The sequence below is a fragment of the Notechis scutatus genome, chromosome 1 (assembly GCF_049901735.1).
Source record: "Notechis scutatus isolate UNSWTSFEM ecotype Mainland chromosome 1, rNotScu1.2, whole genome shotgun sequence".
Lineage (NCBI taxonomy): Eukaryota > Metazoa > Chordata > Lepidosauria > Squamata > Elapidae > Notechis > Notechis scutatus.
The window spans coordinates 191,231,881-191,250,630 of NC_142009.1; the positions used below are offsets into that span (position 1 = coordinate 191,231,881).

At 34.3% G+C, this 18,750-nt stretch overlaps 1 protein-coding gene across 2 annotated transcripts; it reads right to left on the reverse strand.

The window, feature by feature from the left end:
- Window positions 1-913: 913 nt before the first annotated feature.
- On the reverse strand, window positions 914-17,360 carry BBS5 (Bardet-Biedl syndrome 5). Of its 2 annotated transcripts, XM_026685054.2 has the most exons (12): window positions 17,271-17,360; window positions 14,974-15,056; window positions 13,679-13,744; window positions 12,488-12,537; window positions 10,516-10,643; window positions 8,687-8,822; window positions 4,260-4,355; window positions 3,301-3,363; window positions 2,236-2,370; window positions 2,058-2,141; window positions 1,396-1,419; window positions 914-1,296 (listed from the first exon to the last, which is right to left on the reverse strand). In XM_026685054.2, exons 1-12 carry the CDS (start codon window positions 17,345-17,347, stop codon window positions 1,195-1,197), a joined length of 1,044 nt encoding a protein of 347 aa, XP_026540839.1. In that variant the 5' UTR covers window positions 17,348-17,360; the 3' UTR covers window positions 914-1,194. The 2 variants fall into 2 exon arrangements, with proteins under 2 accessions (XP_026540839.1, XP_087805889.1); XM_087949763.1 differs by lacking the exon at window positions 13,679-13,744.
- Between the last annotated feature and the right edge of the window lie 1,390 nt (window positions 17,361-18,750).

An 18,750-nucleotide genomic window follows, 5' to 3' on the forward strand; every position in this document is an offset into this window, starting at 1 on the left:
TTCCAAATAATTGACAGTCTGGTGGAATCATCTCTTCTATTCATGCTTTCAGGTCTTTTTTCAATCTCCATGGCTTCTCTGATAATTGTGTAGCTGGGGTTTTCTATAGTGGCTAGGGTTTTGGTGCCATTGAAGTCGATGCTATGACCTGTGGCTTTCATGTGTTGGACTAGTGAGGAAGTGTGTTCCAGGCACCCAGATGAAACCTAGCTTCCTAATAAATGATAGCCATCTGTTTACTCGGAGCCAAGCCGCACTAAAAGCCTCCAATACAGGAAACACAATGTTGCCAGCCAATCAAGACAAAAAAAAGCTACAAAACAGACAGAAGATATTAGAAACACCAATCAAGCAGAACACAGCAAACTCCAAGACCAATAAACACAAACCAAGACTCCCAACCAATCAGGATGAAGAAAAGACCATTCTGGCACAGCAGTAGGCTAGCACCAAATTTAAAACAGAAACAGCTGTGAAAGTCTGACTCACAGACGAACACAATACAGAAGCCTGATGATGGCAGATGAGATTCTGCCAAAGCGTCGCTGCAACTTTAAAAGCACAACTATGACGTGGGAAAATACCCGAACAAAGCTGAATACCATACATACATACATACATACATACATACATACATACATACATATTTGAATCCATAAGTAAGGGATGTGTGTGTGTGTGTGTGTGTGTGTGTGTATACATACATACATACATACATACAAACATACATACATACATACATATAAAAAAACTTCCTTTGAGTCTAAAGGATCAGCAAAATTATCTTCATACTTGGGGTTTTTGTTTTGCTTCTTCATTTAGGACTGATTGTGAGCCACGCCTGAAATATATAGAGGAAAAACACCATAGCTACCAAAGCAACCACAACATTCAAATTTAGAACATCTTTTCTCAGTTTACACTATGAACTATCAGTTTTATTTACAATGATATTTAAATAATACATAATGAATATTAAATGCAAGCAGTTGAAGTACTGTACAAAGATACAAAGCACAGCTTAAATACCTTATGTATACAAGAAATTATGTTAAAACTGTACATGAACACTATTTTTTTTCTTGCAATCTACATAAAAGAGGTAGCTATAGCTTGATTGATTAAAAAGACTGCAGCATGACTTTTAGAGACAAAATATATTTTGTTAATTATTACATCTTTTTAAGTTGAGTATCAACCCATTACTTCCCAGAGTCCTTGCAATGTGAATCCATCTTTTAGCTTCTCTATGGCAAGTCCAAGCTCTTCGGAAAAAACAGGCTCACGGTCTTGTTGCTATTTGCAGGACAACAACAAGAAAAAAAAGGTAAATAAATTGTGGTTAATAGCGTTAACAAGAAAACTAATTCAGTTTTATTGTAACTTAAAAAATACCTTGTTTCCATCAGCAAAATAAGCCTATGATAGAAAAATAAAAATAAGTTATTGTGGCATTCAGCATTATTTTTAACTGAAATTCAGGTTGTAAATTAATTCATTGAAAAACTTCTATTATCTCAAAGATATCAAAATATCATCTCTTATATAATTTACTTAGTATTAAATAAAATAAATATATTTTCAATTTAAAATCCTGTTTTTCAAGACATTCCTATTAATATGTATAATCTGATATAAATATTCTAAATATAGAACTTACAGCAAATAAACAATTAGCTTTGATTTGATATATCACATGCAACTAAACAACTGATTTATTCCTAGTATTAAAGAAAAAGCTGGGATTTCTTGTTTAGGGTAATATTATTGCTCACTGTTAGAATATAAACCGTTGCTTGAGTAGGCAGTACATAATAGTTATAAACAAGCAAATAAATTAAGGACAACTACCTTTACTATCTTTAACCGATAACTTCTTGAGTTACTTAATAGCATAAAATGACAATTGTTAGTGTAATATTACATCAAAAACATATATCTTAGTTTATTAACATTTTGACCCGGGCTTTAAGTTCATTATAATTTACTGACTAGTTTAGTACACCTAGGTATACAGGGAAACAATATAAAAGTGATTAGTTTTAAGAGACACTTACCACAAAGGCATCTGTTGGCTCATTTGCCTCTATTTCTACATCTTCCTCTATTTGTTCTACTGTCAAATCTTCTAGCTGTTGAGGCTGAACATTGATAAAGAAAACAATTTGAAAGCACAACCTACATTTAATACCATTAAACAAAAGCAAGGATTGGTTAAAATTCCAAAAAGTGTACCTTTTCTTCCATTTCATAGTCGACTCCAAATATAGGACTGACTGAAAACACTTTATGCAATGAATTTATTTCTTTTGCAATTTCCTCCAGTTTTTCAACTGGGTCAATCTTAAATCCAAGCACATATCCTCCAGTCTGTAAAAGAGTAATATATTAAATATATTTTATTTAATTAGCACAATAATTATGCTTGAGCATAATTATATATTATAAATTATACTTATAAATTATAATTATAAATTATACTTGAGCATAATTATCCAATTAGTCCATCAAGTATATTTTACAAACTCTAAAATGGTTTGTTATCATATGAGAAGTCAATGGCAGAGAATTTAAATCATGTTTAAATATGTAATATATTCAAATAAATTGAACAGTCAAGAAAACTAGAAGCTGCAGTGGGAGCAACTTCTTAAGCAGACATGCAGACAGACACTATCTATCACATAGGAGATATATTACATATATGTATGTGTGTGTACATAATGTGTGTGTGCATGTTTGTGTATGTATGTATATACATGCATACATATTATACAATGCATTTTTAGTTGGCTTTTCATGTGCTCATTTTCATGTACCGTTTTTTTTGTGAATGAATACAATTTTTAAGATACTGTTACCAAAGCAACTGGACAATTCAAGGCTGGAAACTATTTTTAAATACTAATCTCAGCAGCAGCATGAGAAAAGTAATCAGCAGTGACATATGCCTTTCCAAAGCCATTGATTCACAGTCTTACTCCAACTTCTCAGAAGCAGATAATTTTAAGACTGCACTTACAATTTTTATAGGAACACACTGCTCAAAAATAGTACATGACTAAGCTGGTATGCCATGTTTCATTCAGAGATCTGATTGGTCACCTGCTGCTAATTTATCATGGTCATTATGTCTTTTCATTATTTATGCTTATTTACCAAGTATAATACCAGGCTACTACATTATGCGAATCAAAGCAACAATTTCTCTAGAATTGAATAACAGAAAGTAAAAAATATTTATCGTAAATCAAATGGTATATGAACGGAAATAAATAAATTATGCCATTAGTTTCTTACCGCCTGAGAACTTTCAATGACAAGTGCCAAGCCAAATTTTGAATCTCTAATCTTTATAGAACGCTGGATGCAAAGATTATAAAAATATATGCGTTAAAACATTTTTAAAATAAATTCTTAACAAAAGTAACTGAAAATATCAATACAATCTCTTGCAATTAAGATTTTTGTTATTATGCAAAATATTTGAAAGGACACAACCAAAAAGGAAATGAAAAAGTTAACTTTTCTGAATTTCAATCAGAATTTAATATTTGTATGGTTACTTCCACAACACTTTTAGCTGGCATAACAATAATTACCTTGGAAACCAAATAATGTTTGGCATATTAAAAGAGTGATACAATTTCCTAATTTAGATCATGACATCCAAAGCAAAGTTCCTAGCTTACACATGCCTAATGCCACTCATCATACCACCTCTAATATGCACTATTGCTTAATCCTTTTCCCACTGTTTCACTAGAGTGAAAATACTGCTAACTTGCCTTATAAAGGTGATAAAGAGATCTTTAGTACTAATTAGACACGGGTGTCATGCAATTTGCAGGGTTTTTAATTAATGAGAAAAAGTTGTGGGAGATTACTCACTGGCAATGATGTATATGACGTCTCTACTACTTATCCACTGATCTCAACAAAAAGATAATTAGTCTGAGAAATGAGTCCTCCTCTTCTATGAGATTGCAGTTAGGGAAGGAAGCTTAGACATTTCCTTTTCAAATGACACAATCCTAATAATTACAGCCATTTGAAAACGGAGTAACATATTAATAAAGCGATAGCTTCACAATATAAACCTTAAAAAGCCATACACCCTCTTTTGAGCACATATGGGTGATCTGGTAGGGGAGCTGAAAGTTTACTGATTTCAATCTGCAAGAGCCAAATATACATTTTGCATAATTAAAATAATATCATATAAATTACTAATAAGAGAGATAATTGTAGCTACTTACAATTTGTAGATACGGTATACTAACGTTAAAGCTATCGTTCATATTAGCGTGCCAAACTACTCTTACATTTGTAATAAAAAATGTACCCAGGTTTCCCTAGAAAAGGAGAGAAAGCAAAATAAATCAGGCTCCTTGAATCCTTCATATGTCTACATATTTGTGTAAAGTCTAAATAGAGCAGCACATTTCCTAAAGTAAAACTGATGTCTAAGGGCTTGTTTAAATTAAAAAAAAAAAAAAACTCATTGGGAATCACCTGTAATAGAAAGAAACCATGGTACAAAGGAGGAAACTCTCTGGTGTTCCTGCCAAGTTCTCAAAATAATATGCTATTCAAATACAATGGCATGCAAGTTAAATTTAGGTTGTTCCAGAGGCAACTATTGACATCAAAGTGACAGTATTCAAAAAGAGTTCTTTTGCTCAGTAATGTTGATTTTCTTCCTATGTTTGGCTAAGTTCTTAGATGTTAAAACAACTGTATGTGAGAAAATGTGTTTTTTTTTTGTGAGTTGTGTTTTTTTTTTTAAATAATTCCTGGGATCCAACTGAATAAGCTGTGCCGGTCCATGATTGTAATAAAGATTTCATTTGAATCACAGAGTTAGAAACAACTGAGCAACAATTGCCAGAAAACAGCTGCATGGACCGTTTTTGGAGCCCCTAGGGTGGCCCTTCATTGCTATTCCGTGAGCTGCACTGGCTGCCAGTTTGCTTCCGAGTCCAATTCAGTGTGTTGTTATCACCTTTAAAGCCCGTCATGGTATGGGTCAGACTATCTGAGAAACTGGTTCACCTTGATGAGATTAGCTCACCCCACTTGTGCCGGCAGAAGCAGCATGCTACGGACCCCATTAGCCAAGGAATTTTGCCTAGCAGAGTCCAGAGTCCTTTTCAGCGGTGGCTCCCACCCTCAGGTACATCTTGTCCCTTAAGGTCAGATCTGCTCCCATCATTCTGGCCTTCCAAAAGATCTTGAAGACATGCCTATGCCAACTAGCCTGGGGCTCTAACAGTGGAGAAGGGGCACGTTAGAGGTGGTTAATGGAGTAGAGAACACCCCACCTATTTCCTGTAGGCATTTTGTTCCCTCCCTCTCCATCTTGCTTGGTTTTATTTTAATTTTTAAATTTAAGATCTTTATTTATTAAGGTTTTTTTATGTAGTACATTTTATTAAATTACTGTAAGCCACCTAGAGTTGCCTTTGGAGATATGGTAGGCATCACAGCTTAATAAATTTATAAATAAATAAGTATTTCTGATCCTACTTTTTAAGGAGCTATAGTATTTCATTATTATATAACACAAGTTTAACAGAAGTCAAAGTTGAAAGATCATAGTTTTAGTCGTTCCTGCCTCAGGAAATACAGTCTAACTATCTGCAGAAAATAAAACAACATTTTTTAGTAAATGTTTTTTTTAAAAAAAGTTTTATTCAGTTTGCCATATTTTAACGTCTCTTTTTAGTGAACAGCATGATTACAGGTTTCACATATACATACAAATATGACCATGGTTACATATTCAATTTTTATATCCAATTCCTTATCTTAACAGTGCTTTTATACATTTTCTATTTTACTGTATTATTCCAAATATTTATCTCATTATTTAATTCACTTATGATAACTTCATAATCATTATACTTTAGTACTTTTAACTGTCACATTTGTATATTTCATCTTAAATTCTAATTAAAAAAAGACACTTCTTCTATAAATTGGTTTCCCCCCTGAAATCTCAATATAAGTGCGCCACCTCTAAGTTATAAATTCATTTATTTTCACCCCTTTTACATTTCGTTGAAACATTTAACATTATTACCTAAAACATTAAACTTAATAATCCCTTTAAAACTACATAGCATATATAAATCAGATTCTGCATGATTTTTCTCCTTTTAAATTTAATTAAATTTCCCCCCTCCAAAAAAAGGACATATTCAAACTACTCATTCAAACAGTAAAACAATCCTAAGCCCTAAAGTTAATTCCATTTCAGCTCTCCTCCTATATCATTTCATTTTTTTCCATATATTTAATACACATATTCCATTAATTATTTCTTTCATATTTAAACCAAAAAAGCCAACATTCCAATCTTAAAAATATTTCAATGTATCTAATATAATTATTCCATTATTTGTTACAATTATCTCTCTACATAAAGAGGAACAGCATTAGATTCCATTATCCAAAAAATAACAATTCTGTTTTTCCATCTTGTCAGTCTATATGTCCCTATTTCGTAACTATAAATTTATTTATATTACCCCTCAATACCTTGCAGAATCCCCTTTCTATATAATAATCACCCATTATCTCTGTGTCCAATTAAGGATTTCCCCATTTTTTTACAATTCCCATATTTCTTTGTTTCCAAATCCTGTTTCTTTTCACTTCTTTCCCCCTGTCTTTTCTCTTTGTTCTTTCACTCCAGTTTTTATCCCTCTCTCTATTTATAGCTTCCTTTTGCCCTTTGAATTCTGCTGACTCTTTTTCCCTTTTTTAATTTTTCGGATATTCCCCTTTCTGTTTAATTTCTTAAATCTCGTGTATTTATTTCTAACTCTTTTCTTCTTTCTTCCAAGAGTTCTTGGTTCTCGATGATCACTAAAATCTTCTATGATTTGCTCCACCTCCTCTTTTGCCTTTTGTCTTTGTTGTTCATATTCTGCTGCCGCATTTTCAATAAATTTTAAAGCAAAATCCAGCAATTCACCTCGTTCTTGTAGTGTTTCTTTCATTTTTCTGAGTTCCATTTTTAATGCCAGAAGAGAAATCGCCATTTTACAACTTTCTGATTCACAATTTAATCCAAATAGTATCTTTAAAGTTTATTTCCAACAGTCAACTTTTCTTCCTCTCAAGTTTTTAAGTCTCCGCTAATCCAGTGCCAAATTCATGTCAGAATCAGCAACTAATCCAAAGGCAGAATCTTCCTAATTCTTTCTTTGTTACAATGTTTCATTTTTCAAAGTTCTTGCTTTATTGTATCAATTTCCATGCAATTTCAAGAAACAAGAGTTTTTTAAAAGAAAAACAAGTTGAGTTTAACTGAGATGGCACACTTTATTGTGCTAAGTCTTCACCCCCTCTTTTCTTTTTTCTTCTCTATTATTCAGAACTTTTTAAACCACAATTTTCCAACAAGAAAAAGATCAAATCCAGTTGATATTAAATTTCCTCTTTAACAGTCTATAGTTCAGCTTTATTAGTGCCAATATAAAATCAAAGTATACTTATCCAAGCTGATTATATAATTCCTTCTCCAGCTTCTACCTTTTGCGGTTTCGAAGCCCCAATGCTATCAAAAGCAATTCACACCTTTTTTTTCTCTCTTTCTCTTCGCTGCTTAGATCCTTTCTTAAAGATCCTTTGAAATTTCAAAGGATTGTAACAATGCTTTCCTATGATAATTATGCTGATTCCTTTCTAATTATTTTATTTTATTTTTATTTATTTATTTATTTGATTTGCCAATTGTTTACAAGATAATAAGTATAAATGTATACATAGTTGTGAATACATGAAATACATGAAATGTATACATAATTAGTCTAACTATAATAATTATTGCAGTAATTATTGTAGTGGTTCAAAGAGAGATGCCACATAAAAACAGATTGTTTGAAGAAATACTGAGCTAGATTTATAGCTGTAAAGATATACAATTTGGGGTTTTCCAGCTACAGGGTAGTGACATTTCCATCTGACATAACAAGCCATGCTTGTTGACATAAACCTGATGTGTCAACTACATTCAATTAAAACATCATAAAGTAGAGAAAATACAGACAGGTTACCTTCCTCTTTAACTAACAATAAATGGCATGGAGAGTATGTACAAAAGTTCTCTTGCATGTTAAAAGAGTAAAAAAAAACAACCCTGCTCTGCTTGCAACTTTGGCACATACACAAGCATACTTCTTTTTAATGCACTGTTCATCACAGTTTGTGGATACACAACTGTATCTATAGGAAGCTGGCTAGCTCCCTCTCAACTGTCTGCTTTGACAATATTAACTTACTTTATTTCTGATTTCATCTAAGTTATTTGTCTTGAAACTGTTTTACATAGCGTTTCTCATTTACAGATGTAATGCTTTGTTATACTATTGTACTCCTGTTCTTTGTCCCTAAATTATCTATTGTGTTCTCTTTCCTTACTACAATTATTACTTCTTGTACTGCCATAAGTGTTAAATGTTTTGGAGAGTCTTTATGGGAAAATGAAGTAATAATTATGCTGGTCTATGACTGTAATAAAGATTTGAATTGATCTAAAGTATTAATGCTAAAACAGCCTACTATTCCTACATTACATAATCAAATAGTCTGTGGATCATTATACAATCCTTTTGGCAAATTAGACACTTTTCAAGAAACCACTTTCTTAATATTGTTTTTTTATGCCACATCATACCTGGTCACTAGATAAGTTCCAAACACCGTTTATTTTGTTGTACACTTGTTCTTTTGGTAACAATCTCAATTGCTTGTTCTGAATTAATGCGGATCTCAACTTCAGCTCACGGTACATTTTCGATGTTTCGTAAGCTCTGCAAACAGTGGAACACATAGTTTTAACATTTTCATTTTTAATCTCATTTTATTGAAATGTATCAACGAAACAGTCCATTTTGTGTACAATTCAGTTTAATTAGTTTACCAATGAGTAAACTGACCATATTAAGCAGCAATTAAAAACATATACAGAAAATGTAAGACATTTTCGTTATATATCAGCATCTTTGCAGTCAACCTCAATCTTCTGTAAATGACCCATCCTGTTCGGGATATTTTTTGAGGTAAAAGATGCAGACTCATAGAAATACACATGTTCACTCAATGCATAAAATATAAGCTTATTCTTAATATCCAAGTATTTTTTAGTTTTTTAAGAAAAAACATAAGTAATCAGCCCTTGCTACGAAGTATTCTTTACAATAAAAAAAGGCAGCAATTCTCAACCTTTTCACCACAAACCCCCTTTAAATACCTTTTGTGACCACGGACCCCCCCAAGACTTAACTCAAATTTAAATCATGACATTTCTTCAAGCCTTCATGGGCCCCCCTGTGAAGACATTGCGGACCCTCAAGGGTCCGCGGATCACAGGTTGAAAACCGCTGAAATAAGATATATATGATGTCTTCAGCACTGAAATCACATGCACAGTCTTTCTGCAAATGGAGCGCCATGAAATCTCCCATATTTTGCCATGGAATTAAATTATTCAAACCGTGCTCTGGAAAAAGCATTTCTAAGAGGTTGAGGCATGTAAATTTTCTACCTGAAAACACTATTTGGGTTGTGCCACCTCTTTCAAAGACTTAGCCCACTTAAGGGATATCACCAGCAACATCCATCCAGGAACATTTATTTCAACCTTTTCTTGGCCTTCAGGCCTTTTTGAGTTGACAGTTGAACATAAAATATTATATATTATTTAATATATATTATATGTAATATATTATGAAAATATTTGTAATTTGAAAAGCTGAAGTGCAAGAAGACTTACTGTACCAAAAGTAAAATGATAAAGATGCATAACTGAACACCCCTTCTTTTGGGAAAATTGCTTGAAAACATGAACATTTCATTCAGAAGTTGGGAACATACTGAAGCATTTTTTCTACAAATTACATGATACTGTAGGAATTTGAAAACAATATTACTATTCCCCAGTAAAATAATCCTTTTAAGTCGCATAACTCAGGAACTCGCCTTGCAGTGAGGTGGGCAGCAAACAAATTTAATTAACAATAACAACAACAACAATAATAGCTTAGCTGGGATTCAGATTAATTTGCTATTATTTAAATTAGAACAAAAGGACACAAATAAAAGTAGAATGAAACAATGATATCAATTCGTTTCTTGGAAACAATAGCTTTTTGTTTTTATCACAGTTGGACCTAAATTTTTTGATAGTTATTAGTAGCATTTAATATATCCAGAAGTATCTCTCTCTCTGCATGATTCAATTAAAAAGGCCTAAAATAAAATATCAGTACCTGTCATGGACTTTTAAAATGTACAAAATGTGGAGGTTGTGGAAAAGGGGTGGTAAGGGTTTTGAAACACAGGGCAGAGATCTGCATTTGTAAATACCAAATTGTATATTTCAAAGCAACACAGCACAATTTCTGAAACCTACTATATTATATGTAACTATACATATAATTTGTTCAGGCTGTTTTAGTGAATCTTTTGTGTTTCTACATAAAACTTAAAAAAAAACTTAAATACCTGTGAACAGAAATAACAGAAGCAAAAAGTCTGGGGCTCCCAGGAATCACATTGGTAAATATGAATTCAAAACGTGTGTTATTGCATTTGGTTAAGATATAAAGTGCTTCAGTCTGTCCTCTTAATTTCTATAAGAGAAAATATCAGATTTAATATTTTATTGCAGTTTTTAAAAGAAATGAACATTATACTCATTTAACATTTCAGAAAAATATTATGGAGAGTTGCATTTAATGAAACTTCAGTTTTTGAGAGATACAAATGTGTCCTATATTTCTAGTTTGCCATGTCACAAATGCCTTGAGTAGGTAACAACTCATATATTATAAAACCCAGGTTCAGTAAATGTAGAGCACATAAAAGGTTGTTTTGTTAAATTACACATTTAATAAAACATGTGATGTGAATTTTAATTATGAACTCATTAAATAAAGCTGACCTACGTTAAAATTCCAATTATTTATATCTGCACTAATTAATATATATCATTGTTCTTTCTCCCCACCTCTCTCTCTTTTCTCTTATGGGTCAAATCTGAAGACCAAACTATATTAACAAAGATGCTATTGTATTAAATGATGTGGAATAATGTAGAATTAAAAGAACATTTATTTTAATGTGAGATGATAGATCTATAACTATCTTGATGATATTACAAGATATCACATAAGTATATCTGATTAATATTCTTACTTTGCCATTACATATTTTTACTTTTCAATATTTATTTTCCTGTCTTTTAAAAACTTCTAGTTATTATTGACTTAACATGTTAAAGAACCTTGGAAAGAGAATGAAATCTGGGCTAGGAGATTAGCATTTGGAGGGTCATCAGATAGTCTTCGGGTTATGATGACAACTGGGGCTGGAATTTCTGTTGGCAAGTGATGCACTCATAAAGCACAGTATTATGTGACCAAATTCTATAGCAAAAGCAATCCCAGAAATCCCAATTGCTGTCATAACTCTAGGACTATATGAGGACTTTACATGTTCATGACATGAGAGGTGGGAGTCTCAGGCAAGCAGGCTGAGGAGCGAGACCTATGTGTATGTGTATGTTGTGGGCAGGCATTATGGAGCATGTGTAGGCAGGTACTGCAGGAAGGTGCTAAGTTTCTATGGGCAGATGCTATAGAGTGTGGGGGTGTGTGAAAAAGCAGTAAAAGCAGGAGTGACTTGCGACCTCCTGCCAACTTCTCCATTTATTTTGCTTTGTGGGAAGCTGGCAGGGTAGGTCACAAATATGACTGTGGGATGCCATAATGGCAAACTGGTTGCCAAGCACATGAATTATTAACATGTGATGCAAGGATGCTGCTAGGGATGGAACTTTGAGGACCGGTTGTAAGTCCCCTACGTTCAGTGTCATTGTAACTTTGAACAGCTGTTGAATGACTGCCATAAACCAAGGACTACTTGTATTCCCTTCCTTAAACTGCCAACGTTGAAGAACTGAAAGGGATAAAATATAATACCCTTTCACAAAAGGTGAACTATACTATTTCGATTTGGGAAATAGATAATCTATCTGCTTCTACTTGAACTGCAGAAGATGCTTATTCTGTGTTTGGAACATACACATCAATTTGTGAATGCTAGCTGACACAAATCAGAAGGCATGACCATAATCACATACTATTTTGTTTATATGCCAAATCTTTCATATCTTTAGCAAAATCTATATTTTTGTTATTAATTTCCTTTCTGATATCACTGCCTACATTTTTCTTCTGTGTCCAATTGTATAAATATCTGTTGTTTAAATGAAGAACTTAATGCAACTCAAGTGAATTCATTAAAGTCAATGCCATAATGCATATATAAAACTTGACTATCACTAATGTTCTTGTGTTTGAAATTTAAGGAGCACCTGTAAAGCAAATAATGATTAGCAAGTTACATTTTTTTAAATAACATATCTATTTTGAAAAATATTCTAGCTGATTCAAAACTAATTTTGTAATCTTACCGAATTAGCTGTTCTTGTTGTTGTATTCACAAAGCAATTGTAGCCAACAGCTAAATAATTAGGGAAAACAAACACAATATTGTTAAAGATATAGCATTAGAATAATGATTTAATAACAGACTGTTTGTATAATGTAATACTATATAATATATGCATAGCAAATATATAGCACCAGAAGATAAGTAGGAATTCAAAATGAAGCAAAGCAATTTTTCATTTTTAGCAATTCCAGATTAATATATAATATCCAGAGTGCTTTGAAATCATCTACTATTGCTTCATCCTTCTTAAGCAACAAAATTTAAGACAGTCTAAGGAATGTGAATTTAATTCCAGAGTATGCTGAATAACATTTTGATTCTACCATTGTTATCTACAGAACAGACCTCAAAATCTCTTTCCAATTCACTTCTTTTATAATACTTCATGCAGACCTCATCTTACCACTCCTTTACCACCAAAAATAGCAGAAAAAGAAACTAGTTCACTACTTGCCACCTGTTACTGCTGTATTAGTATTTCTATTAGGGGTATGGTACTCTTTAAAATACATAATACATTTTTTTGAGCCTTCCACATAGCCATCACCACTCCCCCTCCTGCCCAAGATGCTACTATTTTAAAGAATCTCCTTATTAAAATTAATGTAATAGCAGTATCTTTTTTTCAGTCTGATGAGAATCTGAAAAGGGTCAGATTATTTTAATAACAGCTAGTATGTCAGTCCAAAACCCAGAGATGAAATCCAATAGAATTCCATATTTTATTTGCTTATACCTAAAGGACAGAATTTTACCAAACTAAAGATGAAATCTTCTAACTTAACTAGGTATATACTGAGCGATTCTAAACTATGGCTACCCTGAACCTTTTCATTCCTCCAACTTGGAACTGCACAGTATCTTAATCTGGGCCTCTCTCTGGGGAAGTTCTGTGTTGCCAAAACTCTTCCCCACTGCTTCTCCAGGTGCACCTTCCATTACATAATAACAGCTAATACTATTGTTATATGTTACAGTAGTAATGTTATAAATCATCAGGAATCCTTGGAGATTATGATGATAATTTGACAGGTTTGATAAATACATCAGAGAGACTTTTTGACTGACTTTTTAAAAACTGTACAGTATTAACAACTGTGTGTGTGTGGATAGACAAAATATGCATTAAAAAGGAAAAAAAAATACTTACAGAGGTTGACTCTAGGCAATACAACAGAATGCCAAATAATTCTTAAGTTGGTTACTAAGAGTCTGCCTAGAAATTAAAAAAAAAATCATTGGAATTTCTACATCTGATAACTTTGTTTTTACATATGAGAAAGTGGGGGGGGGGGGAAGTGCACATGGACAAGCTGGACATGTAATCAAATATAATATAAAACAGACTTTTGACAAACAATCCAGAGAGAAATCCTGTTAATAAACTTAGCTGCTGTTTTTCTTTTTTAATTTATTCCAACTGGAAGTAATTATAATAGGCCCCTATGAGATGGCTGCTAGAAAACTAACTATGCCTCTTACAGGAAGGATTCACCAGCATGTTCCCAGTTTAATAATAGACAGCAGCTGTGGCATGCACAAGCCTGCTAGATCAGGTCAAGCCCGTCTTAGGCAAGCATTTTCTTTCTCACAATGACCAGCCAGATGCTCTGGGATACTTGCAAATAGAAAATGGGACATAGCCTCCCTCTTTGGTCTCTGTGCTGTAACTGCTTTTTGAAAGCACGCTGCCCCAGACTGGAGATAACATTGAATTTTCAAAACCTTGGCCAATCTGTCCTCCAGCATCCTTCAGTCCTGTTAGAGTAAGGGTCTCCTGTACTTACAAATATTTTGAGTGTAGATAATGCAATACTGACTAAATAAATATCCACACTGAGGGAATGAGTTTGCTCTCGATATATAGAATTTAAAAGAACATAATACAGTCACAGAACAAGTTAAATAAATACCAACACCACCAATGCCATCCCTAGAAGCAAACAATTTTATATAAACATTTATGAGGAAAATAAACCAAGGAAGCAAAACATTAAAGGGTAAGGTGAAAGGTTTCAAGAACCAGATGTACCAGATAGCGTGGGGGGAAAATGGAATATAAATACTTTAACAAATAAAGGCAATTGTGACAATCAAATCAGTGTTGTACAATGATATTCCCTTTAATAAATTCACATCATTGTGAATCACAAAATTCACAAGCAAAATAAAATTCATCTACGTCCATGGGGGATACCTTAATTTGGCAGAAGTATATTTGTTAATTAAAAGAGATTATCATTAATGCAAACACACACACAAAAGAGTTTTACGAGATGAAATATCTGAAAAAGCAGAAAAATAAGCTGTCTTATTCTCTCTCATTCTATTCTGAATGCATGATTTTGTATTGCATATGTTCAAAATCAACCAACCAGAAAAACTTTTTTTCCCTTGAAATGTCTGTGGAACAAACTTAATCAACTTTTAAAAACTCTATGTTACCTTTCTCTCCATTGTTTCCTTTGGTATCTTCAATAGGCTCTAAACAATCAATGAGGACTTCCCCTGGTCTCATTTTCATTTGTCTAAAACAATATTATATTCTTAGATATTGCTATAAATAGTTGTCTTGTTTTTAATTACAGAGACAAGTCATAATTAATTGAATATGAATAGCATTCTGACAGATACAGTAACAATTATGTACAACCCTCCCCCCTACAATTTCTGTGAAAGGGCTTGTCCTATACCAGGCTGCCATCACCATTCCCTCTTTAGCAAAAACAAAAACAAAAAAACTTCCAGAACTTCTCAAAAGAATAAATAGCTATCCCGTCTTCACACTTAAGATCTAAAAGGAAAAAATAAATTGGGATAAGAAAGTAAATGACAGCACTACAGTAATTCTTAATTATAACTATCAAGCCTCCCAGTGGCCCTCAATCCCAGTCTCATCTCCCGTGTTATAAACAATCTGTTCAGAATCACATTTCAAGTACTGTGAAGCAGATCCCCCTGGATGGGAATCCAGTGATAATATCACTTCTAATATATTTTGCTTCTGAATGATTCAATTCAAGAGGTTTTCTCTTGAACGATTACATTTATGGCTAATTCCTCTGAAGGTTCAATTAATTTTATATCAACAGGCATATCAAATATTCATATTGTCAAACAAAATATATTACCCTCTTTTCCAGGTGTAAAACTATTGATTTCCTTCCTTTGTTTAAGCTCAAAACAGAAGACAGCTTTTGAATTATGTTATTAATTTTTTTAATTTTGATTCAATCAAAGTAGAGTAGAGCCACGCAAGCTGGAACTGGAAGGTAAGACCAACGGTGGGGGAGGGAATTCTGCTCCGGGGTGGCTTGCTGATGTTGGTGGGAAAGTTGGTCCCATATTCCAGAACTGCAGTAGTCACAAGACTGGTCTGTGCACTGGCCTGCCATGGATGAGCTGCTCTAGGATGACCAAAGGGCCAGTCATGTGACTACTGCAGCTCTGGAATATGGGACCAACTTTCCCACCAACGTCAGCAAGCCACCTTCAGTCAAAATTCATATTAGTGGTCCGCGGGATTTAAAATTTTGAGTTTGGTGGTTCCTGAAGTCCAAAAGGTTGGCGACCCTGGGCTAGAATATGGGAGATGATATGTTCTAGTCTTGCACTGGGCATGAGTAACCTTGGGTCCTTGGTAATGGCAACCTACAAATATTCCTTGATTTATAACAATTTGTTCAGTGGATTCAAAGTTATAACAGCACAGGAAAAAAGTGACTTATGACTTTTTCATACTTACGACCGTTACAACACACACACCCCATGATCATGTGATCAAAATTCAAATACTTTGCAACTGGCTCTTATTTATGACAGTTGCAGGGTCCTGGATCATATGATCCCTTTTTGTGACCTTCCGACACAATTCCCGAATCGGGAAAGCCCAATTCACTTAACAACCGTAACATAACAACTAATGTAACAATGACTAACGTAACAACTGCAGTGATTCACGTAACTGCGGCAAGAAAGATCGTAACATGGGGCAAAATTCACTTAACAAATGTTGCACTTAGCAATGGAAATTTTGGGCTCAATTGCGGTCGTAAATACAAATACAGGTAGTCCTCAACTTATGACCACAATTGAACCCGAAATTTATGTTGTTAAGTGATATGTTTGTTAAGTTTGCCCCCGTCGTTACGACTTATTTTTGCCACATTTGTTAAGTGAATCACTGCAGTTGTTAAATTAGTAACACAGATGTTAAGTGAATCTGTCTTCCCCATTGACTTTGCTGATCAGAAGGTCGCAAAAGGGGACACTGCGGGGACACTGCAACCATCATAAATGTGAGTCAGTTGTCAAGCAGCCAAATGTAAATCACGTGACCAGGGGGATGCTTGCAACGGTCATAAGTGTGAAAAATGGTCATCGGTCCCTTTTTTTTTCAGTGCTGTTAGTAGCTTTGGTCACTAAATGAACAGTTCTTAAATCCAGGAGGACTACCTGTGGCCCCCACGCCATAGGGTTGACAGGAACGAATTAAGTCCCTTAGATTGGGATTTGAAACCCCGTGGATGGGGAGGGTCGAGGTCCATTGTGAGGACCGGCCATCCCCATGGGGGCAGCGGGAGGAGGAAGACAACAAGTATCCCGCAAAGGCTGCTCGGGGAACGGGCTCCTGGGCTCAGAAGCCCCCGCCCGTTGAACCGCCACTCCCGTCAAGCCAGACCCTTCCGACCCGCGAGGGAGAGGCGAGAGGGGCGGGGACGCGCTCGCGCCACCTCACTCACTGCGAAGAGATGTCAAAGCGAACATCTCGGTCCTCCCACAGCGAATCCGCGGTTGCAGCCGCCGCCATGACAACCATCAACTGTACCTCTGCGTTCCGGACTCCAGCTTCCCGACGGGCACCGGCGAAGGACAAACTTCCTCAGCGCGTTTGAAAACCCGCGGGAGAGGCTAGAGGGCGCTAGTTCGGCTCAAAAGCGACGATGATCCCTCAGGACGCGTTTTCTTGACCTGCTCCTTTCCACATGTATTAAGGCTACGGCACCCATAGTCCATTTGCAGCTGGCTTGGAATAATTAAAGTCGTATAGTTCTAATGCAGGAGGGAAGGTTCTCAATTATTTCGGGAAAGGTTATTAATGTTAGTGATTTACATTTATTGGCTGCCCGACTTCCAGGGACTCTGACCAAACAAAAGACGGTCCACTGCCTTGTTACGTCCCAATTCTTATCTTCCCAATTTTATAAAGCAAACTTCTTGCATCATTGAGAAACAGCAAAAAGCGGGGCGAAACTCCTACTTCAGACCGAGTTCGAAAAGTCAGTTGTAGCAGAAACCAGCCCTAAGAGGAATAGTCGGTTTTAATGCAATTAGAGGAATTTGTTCACAGGTCAGATTTATTTCATTTTGGCTTAAAGGTTGCAATCTTAGCTGCTAATTTAGATTTTATGACTCATTTTAAAATTTTACACTTTTAATGTATAGTTGTTTTAATTTAGAATTTAATAGTTCTCATGGAAAAAAATATTGGAAGAAAACCACTGTTTTAAAACTGGCAAAATTCAGATTTGGTATGTTACTATGACAAAGGTCTCTGACCCTGTAGCTTTAAAAATTAGCTTTAGTTATCAAAATTACGACTGCCAGAATTCTATTCTTTAAATAGGTGTACAAATACATTAAATGCATATTATCTTAATTATTGTTTACATTATGTCCAACTTTAAATATCTTACTGAGTATGAAAGAAAGTGTTAGATGGCAGCATCTGCTTGATTTTGGGACACTAAGATTAGATCTGGTTAGTACTGTATTTGAATGCAAGATCATAAATAAATATGAGTTATAGACTGGATTGACAAATTAAAAGAAAACTGAAAGAAAGTAATAGCAAACAGCTTTGTATTTGTGGTGAGCAAACTAAAATAATATGTTTGTGAAGTTACCAGTGGTTGAGTTCAACTCTAAGGAAATCCCCTTTTACACAAATAAATTGCAGCCTTAATCTTTATTCAACAGAGCAGGGAGTTCTTTTCCTTGTCTCACTGTAAAAAGACATGTCTGTAAACTGAGTAAGTGATTTCTGACCATATACAGTTCTTCAAAAAAATGGCTATATTCTTATTTTTCTTAGTTTTGCAAAAGCATAAATATCTTCTTCCTGAAAATGATGAAAAAAATACATTGGCTTTAATTCAAGAGATGAAATGAATATCAATGATATTCATTTTCCTACAACAGTGAAAAAGTTCTGGCTGATGA